This window comes from Dreissena polymorpha, chromosome 5, assembly GCF_020536995.1.
Source record: "Dreissena polymorpha isolate Duluth1 chromosome 5, UMN_Dpol_1.0, whole genome shotgun sequence".
Lineage (NCBI taxonomy): Eukaryota > Metazoa > Mollusca > Bivalvia > Myida > Dreissenidae > Dreissena > Dreissena polymorpha.
This window is the reverse complement of record NC_068359.1, coordinates 28,823,372-28,841,923: the sequence shown is the minus strand read 5'-3', so window position 1 is coordinate 28,841,923 and position 18,552 is coordinate 28,823,372. Positions and strand designations below refer to the sequence as shown.

The following is an 18,552-nucleotide window of genomic DNA, read 5'->3' as shown; positions in this document are numbered from 1 at the left end:
AAAAATGCATTGAGATTTTCCTCAAATAAAATTAAAATTTATGTGATCGATCTTTCATTTTATATAATGCTCAATATAACATAGATACCAGAACAAAATATGATAAACTAAAATATAAATAAATACGATTGTCATAAAAACCTTAAAGCGCTGACTTAACCTTAACGTAAATAATTGTTGAAGATTTTACCTGAAATTAGCTCAGTTATGGTAACGATAAACATTTAGACGAGGTTTCATTGTAATACGGTCACACTGGAGTTTTTATAAGTTGTTTTCATGGTTTGACCTGGTAACCTAGTATTTGAACCTACTAACCCAGATTTAAACTGGAACCAAGTTTAATCAACACTAAATTATAAATGTTGTTCCTTGACTGAAAACGACGCCTTTTTAGGATTTTACCATGTATCGAAGTGTTTGTTTCCATTTGACCCGAATTCCAATCCTGTGTCATACATTCATGAAATGATTTTGACCATGTCTTATCTTTACTGAATTATACAAGTGGCGTTTTATTTGGTAACACTATCAATCTAAGATATGCACTGATGACCAAGTGTAGGAGCTCACCTCACCCAGATTCTTTTGTTACACGTATTCTAGATGAACTATATAAACCAGGGTTACCAAGTTTGAATGATACATATGGCTAATAGAAAGGTAAAGCGTTTTTCTAAGATTTGACACGTTGACAGTTTGTGCCACCCTGACCCAAATGGAAGTTTTGCCTAAATATTGGAAAGACAAACTTGCATTACTGTTTTGTCATAAATGTAAGTTCTAGAGTCGTTGCTTTATAAATATATGGAAAGAGAAATAAAATACAATTTATGTTTTATATTCCATTACATTTTATGACAAACATAAATTATTTATCATCTAACCATTTAGAATAAAAACAAACACATTTGTTTAGGTGTCATGACAAGCAGGGTATTTTATTTCTTGAAACACACGCACGGAGTGGGTGTTTGTATCTGAGAGGGCTTTGTACACATAAATGCAAGAAACAAATCTTCTGACGATCGTATGTGTTCAATGAGCAACAGATATCGACCCCAATGGCACCGCTCAGTTGAGTCTCGAGACGTCAGTGAACGTTGCGACATCCTTCTCATATATTTAAGAACTGAAACGATACTAAATCCATTCTGTAGAACACGTCGTTATACGTATCATTAAACATGCGCATGCGTTACATGTGAATAATTGAATATATTAATACCCATCAGACGTCAAGCCTAAACTAAAAATCATACAATTGAACAATTTAACTACACAATTCAAAATCACAAGCCCAACCAAGGACGCCACGGCCCTAACAACCGCCCGTACGCCGCCGATGCCCAAAACGCACCGAGGACGCCCCCTATGCCCATCCACAACGCCTATTTGCGAAAAGTACATAAAGTGAAGCATTAGTTTTGATAAAAGCAGCTGCGATAATTACAAGATTTATTCATTACCATCAATTAAGAGAAGTGCACATGACTTCACGTACACCCCAAACAATAATCGGTGGTAACGAACGATTCGGGTGTAACCGCGAGCGGGATACGCAACCCTACTGCTCATTGTTCATTTTTCTTTTAATGGCAGGGGGACGTATGAGGACCCATGGCTCAAGACCGGTGTCTTGGTGCCTTCATCACCTCCTGAAACCTCTAATTTTAGAGAAATCTACAAACAATCAGCTGTAACTATATCGTAAACGTTAAGTATTCTTTTTAGAAAACCATGTAAATCTAATGGTAAAATGTCCGGAACCAATGCCCCTTTCTATCTCAAGTCAGTCATTCGTCTGCTCTCATAAAACTCACTGAAACACATAAAACATAATATTAACATCAACACACAAACAGAGCATAAATAAATAAAACGATTTAAATCAAGTCTTCGCTCTACCCTGCTTGCCTGTCGAATGACTAAACCTACAAATCTGTGCACGAGGAAATCTTGATTTCCGCACCATTGGACATATATCACCTTCAAAAACCTGTATAACCAGTTTATTCGTTCACACAACGATAATAAATACATTTATGTTTTATATTCCATTACATTTTATGACAAACATAAATTATTTATCATCTAACCATTTAGAATAAAAACAAACACATTTGTTTAGGTGTCATGACAAGCAGGGTATTTTATCGACAGAAAAAGAACGGGGCAAAAAAACAACGCACAACTAACAACACACAACACCAAGTACCATATATGTTTACAAATCCAAACGAAAAGAAACAATTGATTGTGTTTCATCCGAATCTCTCACGTAGCCATCCTAAGCGCCTACAGTCTTTCACTGCCCATGCTTTTTTAACACTATCAGATACACCGCTATTTGCAACAGCAGTTGCTTCCCCTGACCTAAATGAATGCAACCCGTGAACATTAGATTTAAGTCAAATTTCACGAAAGATGTGGTGCAAAATATCTAATTGTCTACTGTAACTAATCTGCTTTGAGCCAACAAAAATGTATTTATTCATTTTCTTACAATTTGTTATGTTTCTAAACAAAACATATATTGCAATATCTAGAATAGTTGTTGCCAAGATACATTTTTTCAAGTAGAAGACAGGGCATAAAACTGCATTTGTTTAACGAAATGTCAATACCTGTTTGCCCTTGCACAATTGAACCGTTTAACTATTGAAAATAATAATTATAGCACAATCCTCAAAAAATCTTGTATCGCATCCTATCAATTCAAAGTCCCCAAACCGCCAAACCCCCCCCCCCCAAAAAAAAAACGCACCAAACACACCGTTACAAATCTCAAATCAAAGCCTCTACACATCCGCTTTAGTCACTAAGCACCTCCGTACCAGCGGCCCAGAATTGGCCCTTTTCAATCCATCATCATAAAACACAACCAGACCAGAATTACAACGACCACACGATCCCACAACCCCATGAGCCCACGAAATGCCACACACAATCCCGTCTACCACAGAGGCAGACAGACACGAAATACACACACCAACATTTTAAAGTGACTTTCTGTAACAAAACCGTTTCCCTTGCTTTCTTTTTTGCAAGTATTTTCCAATTTGAAATAAATATTACCCTTGCTATCTTTTTTGCAAGTATAATACTTTTAAAACTATTATTTTTAACCCTTGCTTTCTTTTTTGCGAGTACTGTTTTTGCTTTCTTTTTTGCAATATTCCATTCCTCGTGTACTGTACACGACTTCGTAAGCACCAGATGCAAACGGACATACACCAACATGGTTTCTATACATACTTAATGGCCATACAAAACACCATCCATTGAATCATTTCTACACATATAAACAAGTGAAAAATCCCAACTATACCATAAGTATAGCAAAACAGTCAAAACATTCAGATCAACAATTCACATATAAACGACATATAGTATAGTTAAATTCGAATAGCAAGAACATTTCTTGAAAAAGGTCTTGAACTGAAACAGAGTGGTTATTACTCATACAAATAGTTTGCCCTTTGTCAAACACAATAATGTCATTCTCAAAGTGCATTTGTACATTACCAGCCTCAAATAAGAATAGCCAAAATGCTGCACTAGGCCATCTGTGTACCACCAAAACGCCATATGCGTTGCATACCAGAAGGGCAAAATTGTTTTTCCTACGAGATAAAAAGGGGCATCAACCAATTCAAATCGGCACCCCAAAACTGTGTAAAGCAATCTGCTTCTGTTTCAAAATCAAAGAATTTTGAATTATATCTTTAAGTATTTCCATTTTTAAAAGTAGCCAAGCGATCAATCAAAAACGGACCTGAGCTACCATTTAAAAACTCAAAGAAATCTCGTGAGCTTTACCATTCATCTGTGTTGCTCATTTTACTTATACTGTCGGCAATGGAGTTTAATTCTCTTGGAACCCATTGTATTTCTAATCCTATATTCATCTTTAAACACATACTAAAATGCTTAGTGCTAGATCATGTTACTCAAGTTTAGAACTTCCTACCTTTACCAGCTTTACACGTGATTCAGAGTCAGAAAACCTCTTAACAGCTCCCCCTTAAAAAATTCCCATAGGCACGTAAAACTAGAACTACTCCATTAATTATTCTATAAGTAGAACTTTTATTGCAATCGTCATTTGACCATATATCGTGAAAAATGAAACCTGACATATCAACAATATAAGCCCCACCAGCAAACCCACTTGCATCACTGTAAACTTTTAAAACTTCGACACATGTAGTTTTACTAAAATGTCTTGATTGTTTGCCATCTATGCGACCTAACCAAAATCTAAATTCGGAAATAAATAAGCTATCTGGTTCAAGGGCTATAACTCTATGCAGTGATGGTCTAGAGACGATTTCAGAATAAAGATATCTAGTCTTTACCTAGCCAGACTACCTATAACAGGCATCATTGAAACAATTTTCCCCGTACATCTAGCTAAATCCCTTGCCGCAACCATTGGCATGGAAGAAAATACCTTTAAAAGAGTATTTTTAAAATCAGTTATTCTTCTATCGGGAATTTCAAAAGAAAACATTTGGCTATCCCAGATTAATCCTACCCATTCTAGCCTCTGAACTGGTACTTATATTGACTTGTCCTCATTGATCACAAATCCAGCTTCCGGCTAAATTCACGGCTACACTTGATTGACTAACAACATGAGGATGTCTTTTAATTCTTCAATACAGCCATTATTTTACATATCCTGCACCGACTCGTTAACATCTGCTAATCTATCTGCTTTAAAGCTGATTGGTTATTTCCAGATACACATTTTTCAGGTAATTGTAAGAATGGTAATGCGTAATCGCCGACAATACAGTCAATTATATCAGGATTGGCACCAATGATTTTCCGAAAAAAAGGACATGCCTCTTTAAACATTTTACAAGAGAAAAACGTGAGAAATTATACTTTTCTTCACAATATGCGTATTATATGTAAACCAAACACGTCAAACAATTCTCCTCTATCCCCGAGGGCCTACCTTCTTGACCGCTACCACGTGGTCGCTACGTGTGTCCATTAACTGTGCCTGCCCTGTCCCCGCCGGCGAAGCGATCTCTCCTCTCATCCTGACTGTTTAATTAATAAATTGCCAACGCCAATACGACACAAAAATAAATCAAATTTCACAATTAAATGTGGTTGAGAAAATAAATAAAACGATTTAAATCAAGTCTTCGCTCTACCCTGCTTGCCTGTCGAATGACTAAACCTACAAATCTGTGCACGAGGAAATCTTGATTTCCGCACCATTGGACATATATCACCTTCAAAAACCTGTATAACCAGTTTATTCGTTCACACAACGATAATAAATACATTTATCTAAACTATTGTCTACCAGGACACGTTTCTATATTGCAGATCAATGCCTCTGTGCTCTTCCCAAGGATACCGCAGTCATTACCCCCGGCCTGGGGGCGTGGCTGGTCACAGTAACGGGTGCGGTACATGAATCCTCCATCACACGTTGCAGAGCACGCGGTCCATTGCTGCCAGTCAGAGTAGCCACCATCTCCTAGACTCATACAACGCATACTAAATATGACACGATATTGCAGGTATTTAAATTAGTATGCTTAAATTAATCTTTTTGTATTGAAATATATGTTCAAAGCGGATTCCTTTTAAAAAAATCATACTTTCACTTATATATATATATTCATTTTTTTTCGGTTCTAACAGTTTTAACCCAAACATGAACTGATTGGCCATAATTAAGCAGAATTGTCACATTCAGACCATGAGCTCCACTCTACCCATGTTCCTTTGATTTCAATAACATTCAGGTCATGAGCTACACTGTATCCGTGTTTGCTCACCATTTTTAATAGAATTCCTATATTAATAATAAAACTTGTTTCACGGATCCACGAAGAAAATGAATCATAACTATAATATTACAAAGTACGCTAGGTTATAAATTGTCAACATGTCTGAACTTACGTCTTTGCATTCAATGTTTTTTTTAGCGTAGCATAAATATTGAACCTATACTTTTTAAATGCGTTCTACTTCCATTTGGACTACTATGAAAAAAGATATATCTTTACTCATTCGAAATAAATAAACCGAGTAAGAATCGTTTTTCTTCAGGATGACTTGGTTTCTCTATTATAGCCTCATTGCCTTTATTAAATCCCCGAGACCGCGCCGTCGGTTCATGAGAAGCATCAGCTGCTAAAACACCTGGAAACAACATGGCAGAGTGCTTATATCGTACTTATGTATCTATTTCGCAAGACAAAAAAGTAACACGTCGACGTTGTTTTTAAACACATATGGGGTTTAAATAGACAGATGCAGATTTGGCTTGCCAAACACGGGGTGTCTTACTTCTAGATGGACAAACATACTACATAGTGTCGATGTCCATGCTGATACTGATTGCTCTTAAACGTACACTTTGAAATTAATATAATACCTCAAGTAAAAAGATGTGTTATACGTTACCCAACTAATCAACAAGCTTAGGCGATTTTAACCATTTTTAGAGGACAACCCAAGAAACATCGAAATCTGCTCAGCGGATCAATATGTGATACTGCTTGTAGAAACATTTAACGGCTGCATATACGGGCCGAAGACGGGCATCCCGGTATCCCAAAAGATCACCATGAGCACGCTGATCTCTTTTAAGCTCGGACTATTTGTATTTTTTTTATTTATCCATAAACGTTATTGGAGAAATAAACGGTATCAATATGCTACTGTATACTACTATTGTTAAAACAGTAAAGGAGTTGTGACCAAGTAGCCTTCAAAACATAAAAATAAAATTATACAATTATTTATCAAGTCTTTTCAGCAAACCTGTGTGTGTTCTTTGGTGAAAATAGTTTGGCTGTGTTCCAGTTTTGTAAATAGTCTGCACATGAATGAATCCTTTCTGTAATTGGTAAAATATAGTTTGGATTGCTACAACAATAGAATAATTATCTATCGAGCAATATGTAATGGTATTACTTGTTGTAATCCGTTATGTAAAATAACACGTGAACACATTGGCAGTACAGTTTTTTTTAAACAACGGGTACCAGAAAATACATGATTAAACAATTTGGCTTGGCTCGGACATTTCATTGTTGAGTTAATTAACCGTTTCACTTTTTTCAAAATCTTGAAGTATAAAACTAAATCCCGCAACTACATCTGGTTCAAGTTCCCACACCTGTTAGCCAGATTTCATCAATGACTGTTCTGCATTGACATAGCAAGGCATACTATCGGAACTCTAGTAAATCATTTTGTGATTGTGCACTTACATAATTTGGGAAATATTCCAACGGTAATAACTACAAGACATTTGACTTTAAATTCACGTTTAAAAAACATAACTGGTGTGTGATAAGGACATATTTATGTTAACGTTATTAAATAATAAACCTTTAAATGCGCAAAATGCTCCAACGCGAAGCCTGTGTAATTCCTGGCTGATAAAGAATACTATCCTGCAAAACCATCCGTATGTTACAAATACAAAATAATTTGAGTCATTAATTATCAGAGCCTCAACTTTCTTAACGGGTCAGCGAACTGGATAAACAATGCCGGTAAGTACTGGTATGTGTGTGTTGCATTTCCGAACCAGAAATACCCGACCCTTCTATTGCAATGCTACTTTTTCGGATTTCTCCTGTTGTATACTTAAATTATGGACTATATCTTTCGGGAAGTAATTTATTCATCCTAAATAATTAGTATAAGTAATTCATACACACAAGCTGTTTATTAATTTCTAAACTTGCATTTGTTTTCATGTTACATGTTTCGATTTTCTCCGCTGATTAAGATAAACCCCTTTTCGAATGGTACTTTACCTTAATTTCTAAATTTCTAACCCAGTCCCCAAGAACATCGCCAATGAAACAGGTGTCTTTAGCGAGTGCAATGGACACAGGCGCTTTTAAATGTGGACTACTGTATACAGGCGTGGAGTCATGCAGGGTGCAGAACGTAGTCTGGGCTTTCGTTTCTCGTAGGGATGCCCAATAATGTACAAATAGGGCTAGGAACAGCATCGTTAACTGAAAAGACATTTATTTGTTTCATTTAATTAACAAACGATCGATTGTTTAAACAAAGCGTAAAACCATTGGATTCAAGAAATAATATTCGTATAAAGTTTATTTCGACACATATAATAAATGTCTGATGTTGGAATGTTCTGCAGAATTCCCGCAAGAAGACATAAAGTACTGGTTCTACCCAGGAAACGGTCTCGAGCGCGTTTCAATAAGCCTTAGGCTTTTGATGCACTCGAACTAAAATAAATAAGATTAAAACTACGATAATAATATCAGCTTTGTTAGCATTAAGCTTATCAATCTCAAATGTAGAGACAGTAAACTTATCAATCTCAGATGCAGTGACAGTAAGCTTATCAATCTCAGATGCAGTGCCAGTAAGCTTATCAATCTCAGCTGTAGAGACAGTAAGCTTATTAATCTCATCTGAAGTGACGGTAAGCTTATCAATCACAGCTGCAGTGACAGTAAGCTTATCAATCTCAACTGCGGTGACAGTAAGCTTATAAATCTCAGATGCAGTGACAGTAAGCTTATCAATCTCAGCTGTAGAGACAGTAAGCTTATCAATCTCAGCTTCAGTGACAGTAAGCTTATAAATCTCAGCTACAGTGACAGTTAGCTTATCAATCTCAGCTTCAGAGACAGTAAGCTTATCAATCTCAGCTGCAGTGACAGCAAGCTTATCAATCTTAGCTGTAGTGACACCAATCTTATCAATCTCAGCAGTAGTGACAGTAAGCTTATCAATCTCAGCTTTAGTGACGGTAAGCTTATCAATTTCAGCTGTAGAGACAGTAAGCTTATCAATCCCAGCTGCAGTGACAGTAAGCTTATCAATCCCAGCTGTAGTGACAGTAAGCTTATCAATCTCAGCATTAGTGACATTAAGCTTATAAATCTCAGCTGTAATGCCAGTAAGCTTATCAATCTCAGCTACAATGACAGCAAGCTTATAACTCTAAGCTGTAGTGACAGTAAGCTCATCAATTTCAGCTGAAGGGACATCAAGGTTATCAATCTCAGCTGCAGTGACAGTAAGCTTATCAATCTCAGCTGCAGTGACAGCAAGCTTATCAATCTCAGCTGCAGTGACAGCAAGCTTGTCACTCCCAGCTGAACTGACAGTAAGCTCATCAATCTCAGCCACAGTGACAGTAAGCTTCCCAATCTCAGCTGAAGTGACATTAAGCTTATTAATCTCATCTGAAGTGACAGTAAACTTATCAATCACAGCTGCAGTGACAGTAAGCTTATCAATCTCAGCTGCGGTGACAGTAAGCTTATCAATCTCAGCTGTAGTGACAGTAAGCTTATCAATCTCAGCTGTAGAGACAGTAAGCTTATCAATCTCAGCTTCAGTGACAGTAAGCTTATAAATCTCAGCTACAGTGAGAGTAAGCTTATCAATCTCAGCTATAGAGACAGTAAGCTTATCAATCTCAGCTGCAGTGACAGCAAGCTTATCACTCTCAGCTGTACTGACAGTAAGCTCATTTATCTCAGCTGAAGTGACATCAAGCTTATCAATCTCAGCTGCAGTGACAGTAAGCTTATCAATCCCACTTTAAGTGACAGTAAGCTTATCAATCTCAACTAAAGTGACAGTAAGCTTATCAATCTCATTTGTAGTGACAGTAAACTTATCAATTCCAGCTTTAGTGACAGTAAGCTTATCAATTCCAGCTGCAGTAACAGAAAGCTTATCAATCTCAGCAGTAGTGACAGTAAGCTTATCAATCTCAGCTGAAGTGACAGTAAGATTATCAATCTCAGCTGCAGTGAAAGTAAGCTTATCAATCTCAGCTGCAGTGACAGAAAGGTTATGAATCTCAGCTAAAGTGACATTAAGCTTATAAATCTCAGCTGTAATGCCAGTAAGCTTATCAATCTCAGCTGTTGTGACAGTAAGCTTATCAATCTCATTTGCAGTGACAGTAAACTTATCAATTCCAGCTGTATTGACAATAAGCTTATCAATCTCAGCTGTTGTGACAGTAAGCTTATCAATCTCAGCTTAAGTGACAGTAAGATTATCAATCTCAGCTTAAGTGACAGTAAGCTGTTCAATCTCAACTGCAGTGACAGTAATCTTATCAATCTCAGCTGCAGTGACAGTAAGCTTATCAATCTCAGCTGCAATGACAGTAAGCTTATCAATCTCAGCTGCAGTGACAGTAAGCTTATCGATCTCAGCTGCTGTGACAGTAAGCTTATCAATCTCAGCTGCAGTGACATCAAGCGTATCAATCTCAGCTGCAGTGACATTAAGCTTATCAATCTCAGCTGCAGTGACAGTATGCTTATCAATCTCAGCTGTAGTGACAGTAAGCTTATCAATCTCAGCTGTAGTGACAGTAAGCTTATCAATCTCAGATGCAGTGACAGTAAGCTTATCAATTTCATCAGTAGTGACAGCAAGCATATCAATCTCTGCTTTAGTGACAGCAAGCTTATCAATATCAGCTACATTGACATTAAGCTTATAAATCTCAGTTGAAGTGACAGTAAACGTATCAGTTCCAACTGAAGTGACAGTAAGCATATCAATCTCAGCTGCAGTGACAGTAAGCTTATCAATCTCAGCTGAAGTGACATTAAGCTTATAAATTTCAGCTGTAGTGACAGTAAGCTTATCAATCTTAGCTGTAGTGACAGTAAGCTTATCAAGCTCAGCTTACGTGACAGTAAGCTTATCAATCTCAGCTTAAGTGACAGTAAGCTTATCAATCTCAACTGAAGTGACAGTAAGCTTATCAATCTCAGCTGCAGTGACAGTAAGCTTATCAATCTCAGCTGCAGTGACATCAAGCTTATCAATCTCAGCTGCAGTGACATCAAGCTTATCAATCTCAGTTGCAGTGACAGTAAGCTTATCAATCTCAGCTACAGTGACAGTAAGCTTATCAATTTGAGCTGTAGTGACAGAAAGCTTATCAATCTCAGCTGTAGTGACAGTAAGCTTATCAATCTCAGCTACAGTGACAGTAAGCTTATCAATTTCATCTGTAGTTAAAGCAAGCTTATCAATCTCAGTTGAAGTGACAGTCAACTTATCAATTCCAGCTGTAGTGACAGTAAGCTTATCAATCTCAGTTGAAGTGACAGTCAACTTATCAATTCCAGCTGTAGTGACAGTAAGCTTATCAATCCCAGCTGTAGTGACAGAAAGCTGATCAATCTCAGCTTCAGTGACAGTAAGCTTATCAATCTCAGCTGCAGTGACAGTAAGCTTATCAATCTCTGCTGCAGTGACAGTAAGCTTATCAATCTCAGCTGCAGTGACAGTAAGCTTATCAATCTCAGCTGCAGCGACAGTAAGTTTATCAATCTCAGCTGCAGTGACAGTAAGCTTATCAATCTCTGCTGCAGTGACAGTAAACTTATCAATTTCAGCTGTAGTGACAGAAAGCTTATCCATCTCAGCTGTAGTGATAGTAATCTGATCAATCTCAGATGCAGTGACAGTAAGCTTATCAATTTATCTGTAGTGACAGCAAGCTTATCAATCTCAGCTTTCGTGACAGCAAGCTTTATCAATCTCAGCTACATTGACAGTAAGCTTATCAATCTCAGTTGAAGTGACAGTTAACTTATCAATTCCAGCTGTAGTGACAGTAAGTATATCAATCTCAGCTGCAGTGACAGAAAGCCAATCAATCTCAGCTTCAGTAACATTTAGCTTATCAATCTCAGATGTAGTGACAGTAAGCTTATCAATCTCAGCTACAGTGACAGTAAGCTTATCAATCTCAGCTGCGGTGACAGTTAGCTTATAAATCTCAGCTGTAGTAACAGTAAGCTTATCAATCTCAGCTGTTGTGACAGTAAGCTTACACATCTCAGCTGCAGTGACAGTAAGCTTATCAATCCCAGCTGAAGTGACAGTAAGCTTATCAATCTCATTTGTAGTGACAGTAAACTTATCTATTCCAGCTGTAGTGACAGTAAGCTTATCAATCCCAACTGCAGTGACAGAAAGCGTATCAATCTCAGCTGTAGTGACAGAAAGCTATCAATCTCAACTGAAGTGACAGTAAGATTATCAATCTCAGTTGCAGTGACAATAAGCTTATCAATCTCAGCTGAAGTGACAGTAAGCTTATCAATCTCAGATGTAGTGACAGAAAGCTTATCAATCTCAGCTGTAGTGACAGTTAGCTTATCAATCTCAGCTACAGTGACAGAAAGCTTATCAATCTCAGCTGTAGCGACAGTAAGCTTATCAATTTCAGCTATAGTGACAGTAAGCTTATCAACCTCATCAGCAGTGACAGTAAGCTTATCAATCTCAGCTGAAGTGACAGTAAGCTCATCAAACTCAGCTACAGTGACAGTAAGCTTATCAATATCAGCTGCAGTGACAGTTAAACTATATGATGATTATCAATCTCAGCTGCAGTGACAGCAAGCTTATCAATCTCAGCTGAAGTGACAGTAACCATATCAATCTCAGCTGAAGTGACATTAAGCTAATAAATATCAGCTGTAGTGACAGTAAGCTTATCAATCTCAGCTGTAGTGACTGTCAGCTTGTCAATCTCAGCTTAAGTGACAGTAAGCTTATCAATATCAGCTTAAGTGACAGTAAGCTTATCAATCTCAACTGAAGTGACAGTAAGCTTATCAATTTCAGCTGTAGTGACCGTAAGCTTTTCAATATCAGCAGCAGTGACAGTAAGCTTATCAATCTCAGCAGCAGTGACATTAAGCTTATCAATCTCAGCTTTAGTGACAGTAAGCTTATCAATCTCAGCTGCAGTGACAGTAAGATTATCAATCTCAGCTGTAGTGAAAGAAAGCTTATCAATCTCAGCTGTAGTGATAGTATGTTTATCAATCACAGATGCAGTGACAGCAAGCTTATCACTCTCAGCTGTAGTGACATCAAGCTTATCAATCTCAGCTGCAGTGACAGTAAGGTTATCAATCCCAGCTGAAGTTACAATTAGGTTATTAATCTCAGCTTAAGTGACAGTAAGCTTATCAATCTCAGCTGTAGTCACAGTAAACTTATCAATTCCAGCTGTAGTGACAGTAAGCTTATCAATCCCAGCTGCAGTGACATAAAGCTTATCAATCTCAGCTCTAGTGACAGTAAGCTTATCAATCTCAGCTGAAGTGACAGTAAGATAATCAATCTCAGTTGCAGTGACAGTAAGCTAATCAATCTCAGCTGATGTGGCAGTAAGCTTATCAATCTAAGATGTAGTGGCAGTAAGCTTATCAATATCAGCTGAAATGACAGTAAGCTCATCAATCTCAGCTACAGTGACAGAAAGCTTATCAATCTCATCTGTAGTGACAAATGATCACTCTCAGCTGTAGTGACAGCAAGCTTATCACTCTCAGCTGTAGTGACAGCAAGCTTATCAATCTCAGCTACATTGACAGTAAGCTTATCAATCTCAGCTGCCGTGACAGATAGCTTATCACTCTCAGCTGTAGTGACAGAAAGCTTTCACTCTCAGCTGTAGTGACAGCAAGCTTATCAATCTCAGCTACATTGAGAGTAAGCTTATCAATCTCAGTTGCAGTGACAAAAAAATTATCAATCTCAGCTGTAGTGACATTAAGCTTATCAATCTCAGCTTCAGTGACAGAAAGCTTATCAATCTCAGCTGTAGTTACAGTAAGCTTATCAATCTCAGCTGTAGTGACAGCAAGCTTATCAATCTCATCTGTAGTGACAGCAAGCTTATCAATCTCAGCTGTAGTGACAGCAAGCTTATCAATCTCAGCTGTAGTGACAGCAAGCTTATCAATCTCAGCTGTAGTGACAGCAAGCTTATCAATCTCAGCTGTAGTGACAGCAAGCTTATCAATTTCAGCTATAGTGACAGTAAGCTTATCAAGCTCATCTGCAGTGACAGTAAGCTTATTAATCTCAGCTGTAGTGACAGTTAGCTTATCAAACTCAGCTACAGTGACAGTAAGCTTATCAATATCAGCTGCAGTGACAGTTAAACTATATGATGATTAGCAATCTCAGCTGCAGTGACAGCAAGCTTATCAATCTCAGCTGAAGTGACAGTAACCTTATCAATCTCAGCTGAAGTGACATTAAGCTTATAAATATCAGCTGTAGTGACAGTAAGCTTATCAATCTCAGCTGTAGTGACTGTAAGCTTGTCAATCTCAGCTTAAGTGACAGTAAGCTTATCAATATCAGCTTAAGTGACAGTAAGCTTATCAATCTCAACTGAAGTGACAGTAAGCTTATCAATTTCAGCTGTAGTGACAGTAAGCTTTTAAATATCAGCAGCAGTGACAGTAAGCTTATCAATCTCAGCTGCAGTGACAGTGAGCTTATCAATCTCAGCTGCAGTGACAGTAAGCTTATCAATTTCAGCTGTAGTGACAGTAAGCTTTTAAATATCAGCAGCAGTGACAGTAAGCTTATCAATCTCAGATGCAGTGACAGTAAGCTTATCAATCTCAGCTGCAGTGACAGTAAGATTATCAATCTCAGCTGTAGTGAAAGAAAGCTTATCAATCTCAGCTGTAGTGATATTAAGCTTATAAATCTCAGCTGTAGTAACAGTAAGCTTATAAATCTCAGCTGTAGTAACAGTAAGCTAATCACTCTCAGCTGTAGTGACAGCAAGCTTAGCACTCTCAGCTGTAGTGACAGCAAGCTTATCAATCTCAGCTACATTGACAGTAAGCTTATCAATCTCAGCTGCAGTGACAGATAGCTTATCACTCTCAGCTGTAGTGACAGCAAGCTTATCACTCTCAGCTGTAGTGACAGCAAGCTTATCAATCTCAGCTACATTAGGAGTAAGCTTATCAATCTCAGTTGCAGTGACAAAAAAATTATCAATCAAAGCTGTAGTGACATTAAGCTTATCAATATCAGCTTCAGTGACAGTAAGCTTATCAATCTCAGCTGTAGTTACAGTAAGCTTATCAATCTCAGCTGTAGTGACAGCAAGCTTATCAATCTCAGCTGTAGTGACAGCAAGCTTATCAATCTCAGCTGTAGTGACAGCAAGCTTATCAATCTCAGCTACATTGACAGTAAGCTTTTCAATCTCAGCTGTAGTGACAATAAGCTTATCAATCTCAGCTTCAGTGGCAGTACGTTTATCAATCTCAGCTGCAGTGACAGAAAGCTTATCAATTCCAGCTGAAGTGACGTTAAGCTTATCAATCTCAGCTGCACTGAAAGAAAGCTTATCAATCGTAGCTGTAGTGACACAAAGCTTATCAATCTCAGCTGTAGTTACAGAAAGCTTACTAATCTCAGCTGTGGTGACAGTAAGCTTAACAATCTCAGCTGTAGCGACAGTAAGCTAATCAATATCAGCTATAGTGACAGTAAGCTTATCAACCTCATCTTCAGTGACAGTAAGCGTATCAATCTCAGCTGTAGTGACAGTAAGTTCATCAATCTCAGCTGTAGTAACAGTAAGCTAATCCATCTCAGCTTAAGTGACAGTAAGCTTATCAATATCAGCTTGAGTGACAGTAAGCTTATCAATTTCACCTGAAGTGACAGTAAGGTTATCAATCTCAGCTTAAGTGACAGCAAGATTATCAATCTCAGCTGTAGTGACAATAAGCTTATAAATCTCAGCTGTAATGCCAGTAAGCTTATCAATCTCAGCTACAATGACAGCAATCTTATCACTCTCAGCTGTAGTGACAGTACGCTCATCAATTTCAGCTGAAGGGACATCAAGCTTATCAATCTCAGCTGCAGTGACAGAAAGCTTATCAATCCCAGCTGAAGTGACAGTAAGCTTATCAATCTCAGCTGCAGTGACAACAAGCTTATCACTCTCAGCTGTACTGACAGTAAGCTCATCAATCTTAGCTGAATCGACATCAAGCTTATCAATCTCAGCTGCAGTGACAGTAATCTTATCAATCCCAGCTGAAGTGACAGTAAGCTTATCAATCTCAGCTGAAGTGACAGTAAGCTTATGAATCTTATTTGTAGAGACAGTAAACTTATCAATTCCAGCTGTAGTGACAGTAAGCTTATCAATCCCAGCTGCAGTGACAGAAAGCTTATCCATCTCAGCTGTAGTGACAGTAAGCTTATCAATCTCAGCTGAAATGACAGTAAGATTATCAATCTCAGCTGCAGTGACATTAAGCTTATCACTCTCAGCTGCTGTGACAGTAAGCTTATCAATCTCAGCTGCAGTGACAGAAAGCGTATCAATCTCAGCTGAAGTGTCATTAAGCTTTTAAATCTCAGCTGTAGTGACAATAAGCTTATCAATCTCAACTGAAGTGACAGTAAGCTTATCAATCTCAGCTGCAGTGACAGTTAGCTTATCAATCTCAGCTGCAGTGACAGTAAGCTTATCAATCTCAGCTTAAGTGACAGTAAGCTTATCGATCTCAGCTGCAGTGACAGTAAGCTTATCAATCTCAGCTGCAGTGAAAGTAAGCTTATGAATCTCAGCATTAGTGACATTAAGCTTATCAATCTCAGCTGTAGTGACTGAATGCTTATCAATCTCAGCTGTAGTGATAGTAAGCTTATCAATCTCAGCTTCATTGACAGTTAGCTTATCAATCTCAGCTGCAGTGACAGTAAGCTTATCAATCTCAGCTGTAGTGACAGTAAGCTTATCAATCTCAGCTGCAGTGACAGAAAGCTTATCACTCTCAGCTGTAGTGACAGTAAGCTAATCAATCTCAGCTGTAGTGACAGCAAGCTTATCAATCTCAGCTACATAGACATAAGCTCATCAATCTCAGCTGCAGTGACAGAAAGCTTATCACACTCAGCTGTAGTGACAGCAAGCTTATCACTCTCAGCTGTAGTGACAACAAGCTTATCAATCTCAGCTACATAGACATAAGCTCATCAATCTCAGCTGCAGTGACAGAAAGCTTATCAATCTCAGCTATAGTGACATTAAGCTTAACAATCTCAGCTTCAGTGACAGTAAGTTAATAAATCTCAATGACAGTGACTGTTAAACTATAAATCTGAGCTTCAGTGGCAGTTAGCTTATCAGTTCCAACTGAAGTGACAGCCAGCTTATCAATCGCACCTGTAGTTACAGAAGATTAACGAGTAATTTCTTGTTTGTGCTTTCGCAATGTATATGTGTGACTTGCAACTTTTTTTTTTTAAATCTGACTCAGTATGTATCCAGGCCTTATCAGTGCTGCGTCACACTACGCCTCTTTTGATCCACCGGCAGGCCTTTTCCAAAGCTAAATACCGCTTAGAGAACCTATATCTATTTATTACATTTTTCGTTTGATATGCCTCTTCGGATCGATACTTTATTTGATATGATAATTATTTAAAAACTAATCAAATCAACTGCAGGGACAGAAAGCTTATCAATCTAAGCTGCAGTGGGAGTAAACGTATCAGGTTTTTTTTCAACATAAACAAAATTACTAAATGTATTAATCATGGTGAAAATATCATATATTTCATATTGCTACTTGAAACAAAATACTGTAAAAATTTATTTATAGGGCATTGTTTATTGAAAACGTTCCAACACAGACATTTATTAAAGCATTTGATATCAGAATAAATGTTTTTGCTAAATCATCATATAGTAAATTGTCAATTATACATAAATTAAACTGTTCTGTACACTAATTTAAACATTGACAACACAAAGAATATAAGAAATAATTGATAATATAAAAAATATGACATTTAAATATGCTACATAAAATAAAATATGTAATGTGTCATGTTAAGCAAAATGAGCGCTCATAAAATGCCTTTTAAAGTAAAACGCCATGTCAATCTAAACGTGTAAGTCCATGGGTTTACTTTTTGAATTATTTAAAATATCGCATCTATTAGGTAGACATTGTGACACTTTTGCAATCGCACATAACTTGCAATATTGAAATGAAAACAAGTATTTCGCAATAAAACTGCTCACCTTGTTTGAACATCAAACGGCATTGCTGGTTAAATTATGCCCATTCCAAACTTATGTATAGATAACACTGTCCTTATCTCAATAGGCGATTTACCTCTCTCACGATTCATTCATTTTCACGGAAACGTGAGGGAAGATCCATTTCAAATACAGTCACTGTTTAATTGTAATGTGACACATTAACATTCATTTTAAGATACATAGCGGCTTTTATTATGTGTACAAAAAAGTACTTGTTTTGAAAGTTGCATGTTGCAAATTTTAACTGCGAAGCACAAATAATTCAATTATAATTATAAGGAAGACCCTATTTTCTCTTCTAAAAAGCATTTTTTTTTCCATATGACATTAAGATGACATTAAGATGTACAATGTGATTTCAAACGGATGTTTTGAAAGATTAACGAGTTGTCTGAATGGCAAGATTTTCAACGTGATACAGAGGCACATGGGTTTAAAAACTTGTCATTTGGCAAATTATAATATAAGCGAGTTTTTCTATTATGTTCTATCAAAAATTAAACATTATTATAAGGTTATACACACATTATTCAACATCGATGACAAATGTATTGAAGATGTTCGCTTCATCATGCTAACTCAAGCGAAGATTTGACGTGAGTTCATTATAGTATATGAAAAATGATAGCTAC

The 18,552-nt window shown here is 37.3% G+C and overlaps 1 protein-coding gene across 1 annotated transcript in view; it reads right to left on the bottom strand.

Annotated features, from left to right (window-relative positions):
• LOC127882126 (uncharacterized) overlaps positions 1–17,960 on the bottom strand; it is a 39,164-nt gene extending 21,204 nt beyond the window's left edge. The window contains exons 1-5 of the mRNA XM_052430586.1: positions 17,900–17,960; positions 7,809–8,015; positions 6,802–6,877; positions 6,061–6,177; positions 5,330–5,506 (exon numbers count right to left, since the gene is read on the bottom strand). Coding sequence (XP_052286546.1) covers positions 5,330–5,506; positions 6,061–6,177; positions 6,802–6,877; positions 7,809–8,009 — 571 coding nt within the window. The 5' untranslated portion in view covers positions 8,010–8,015; positions 17,900–17,960. The remainder of the gene's footprint in view (positions 1–5,329; positions 5,507–6,060; positions 6,178–6,801; positions 6,878–7,808; positions 8,016–17,899) is intronic.
• Positions 17,961–18,552: the final 592 nt, after the last annotated feature.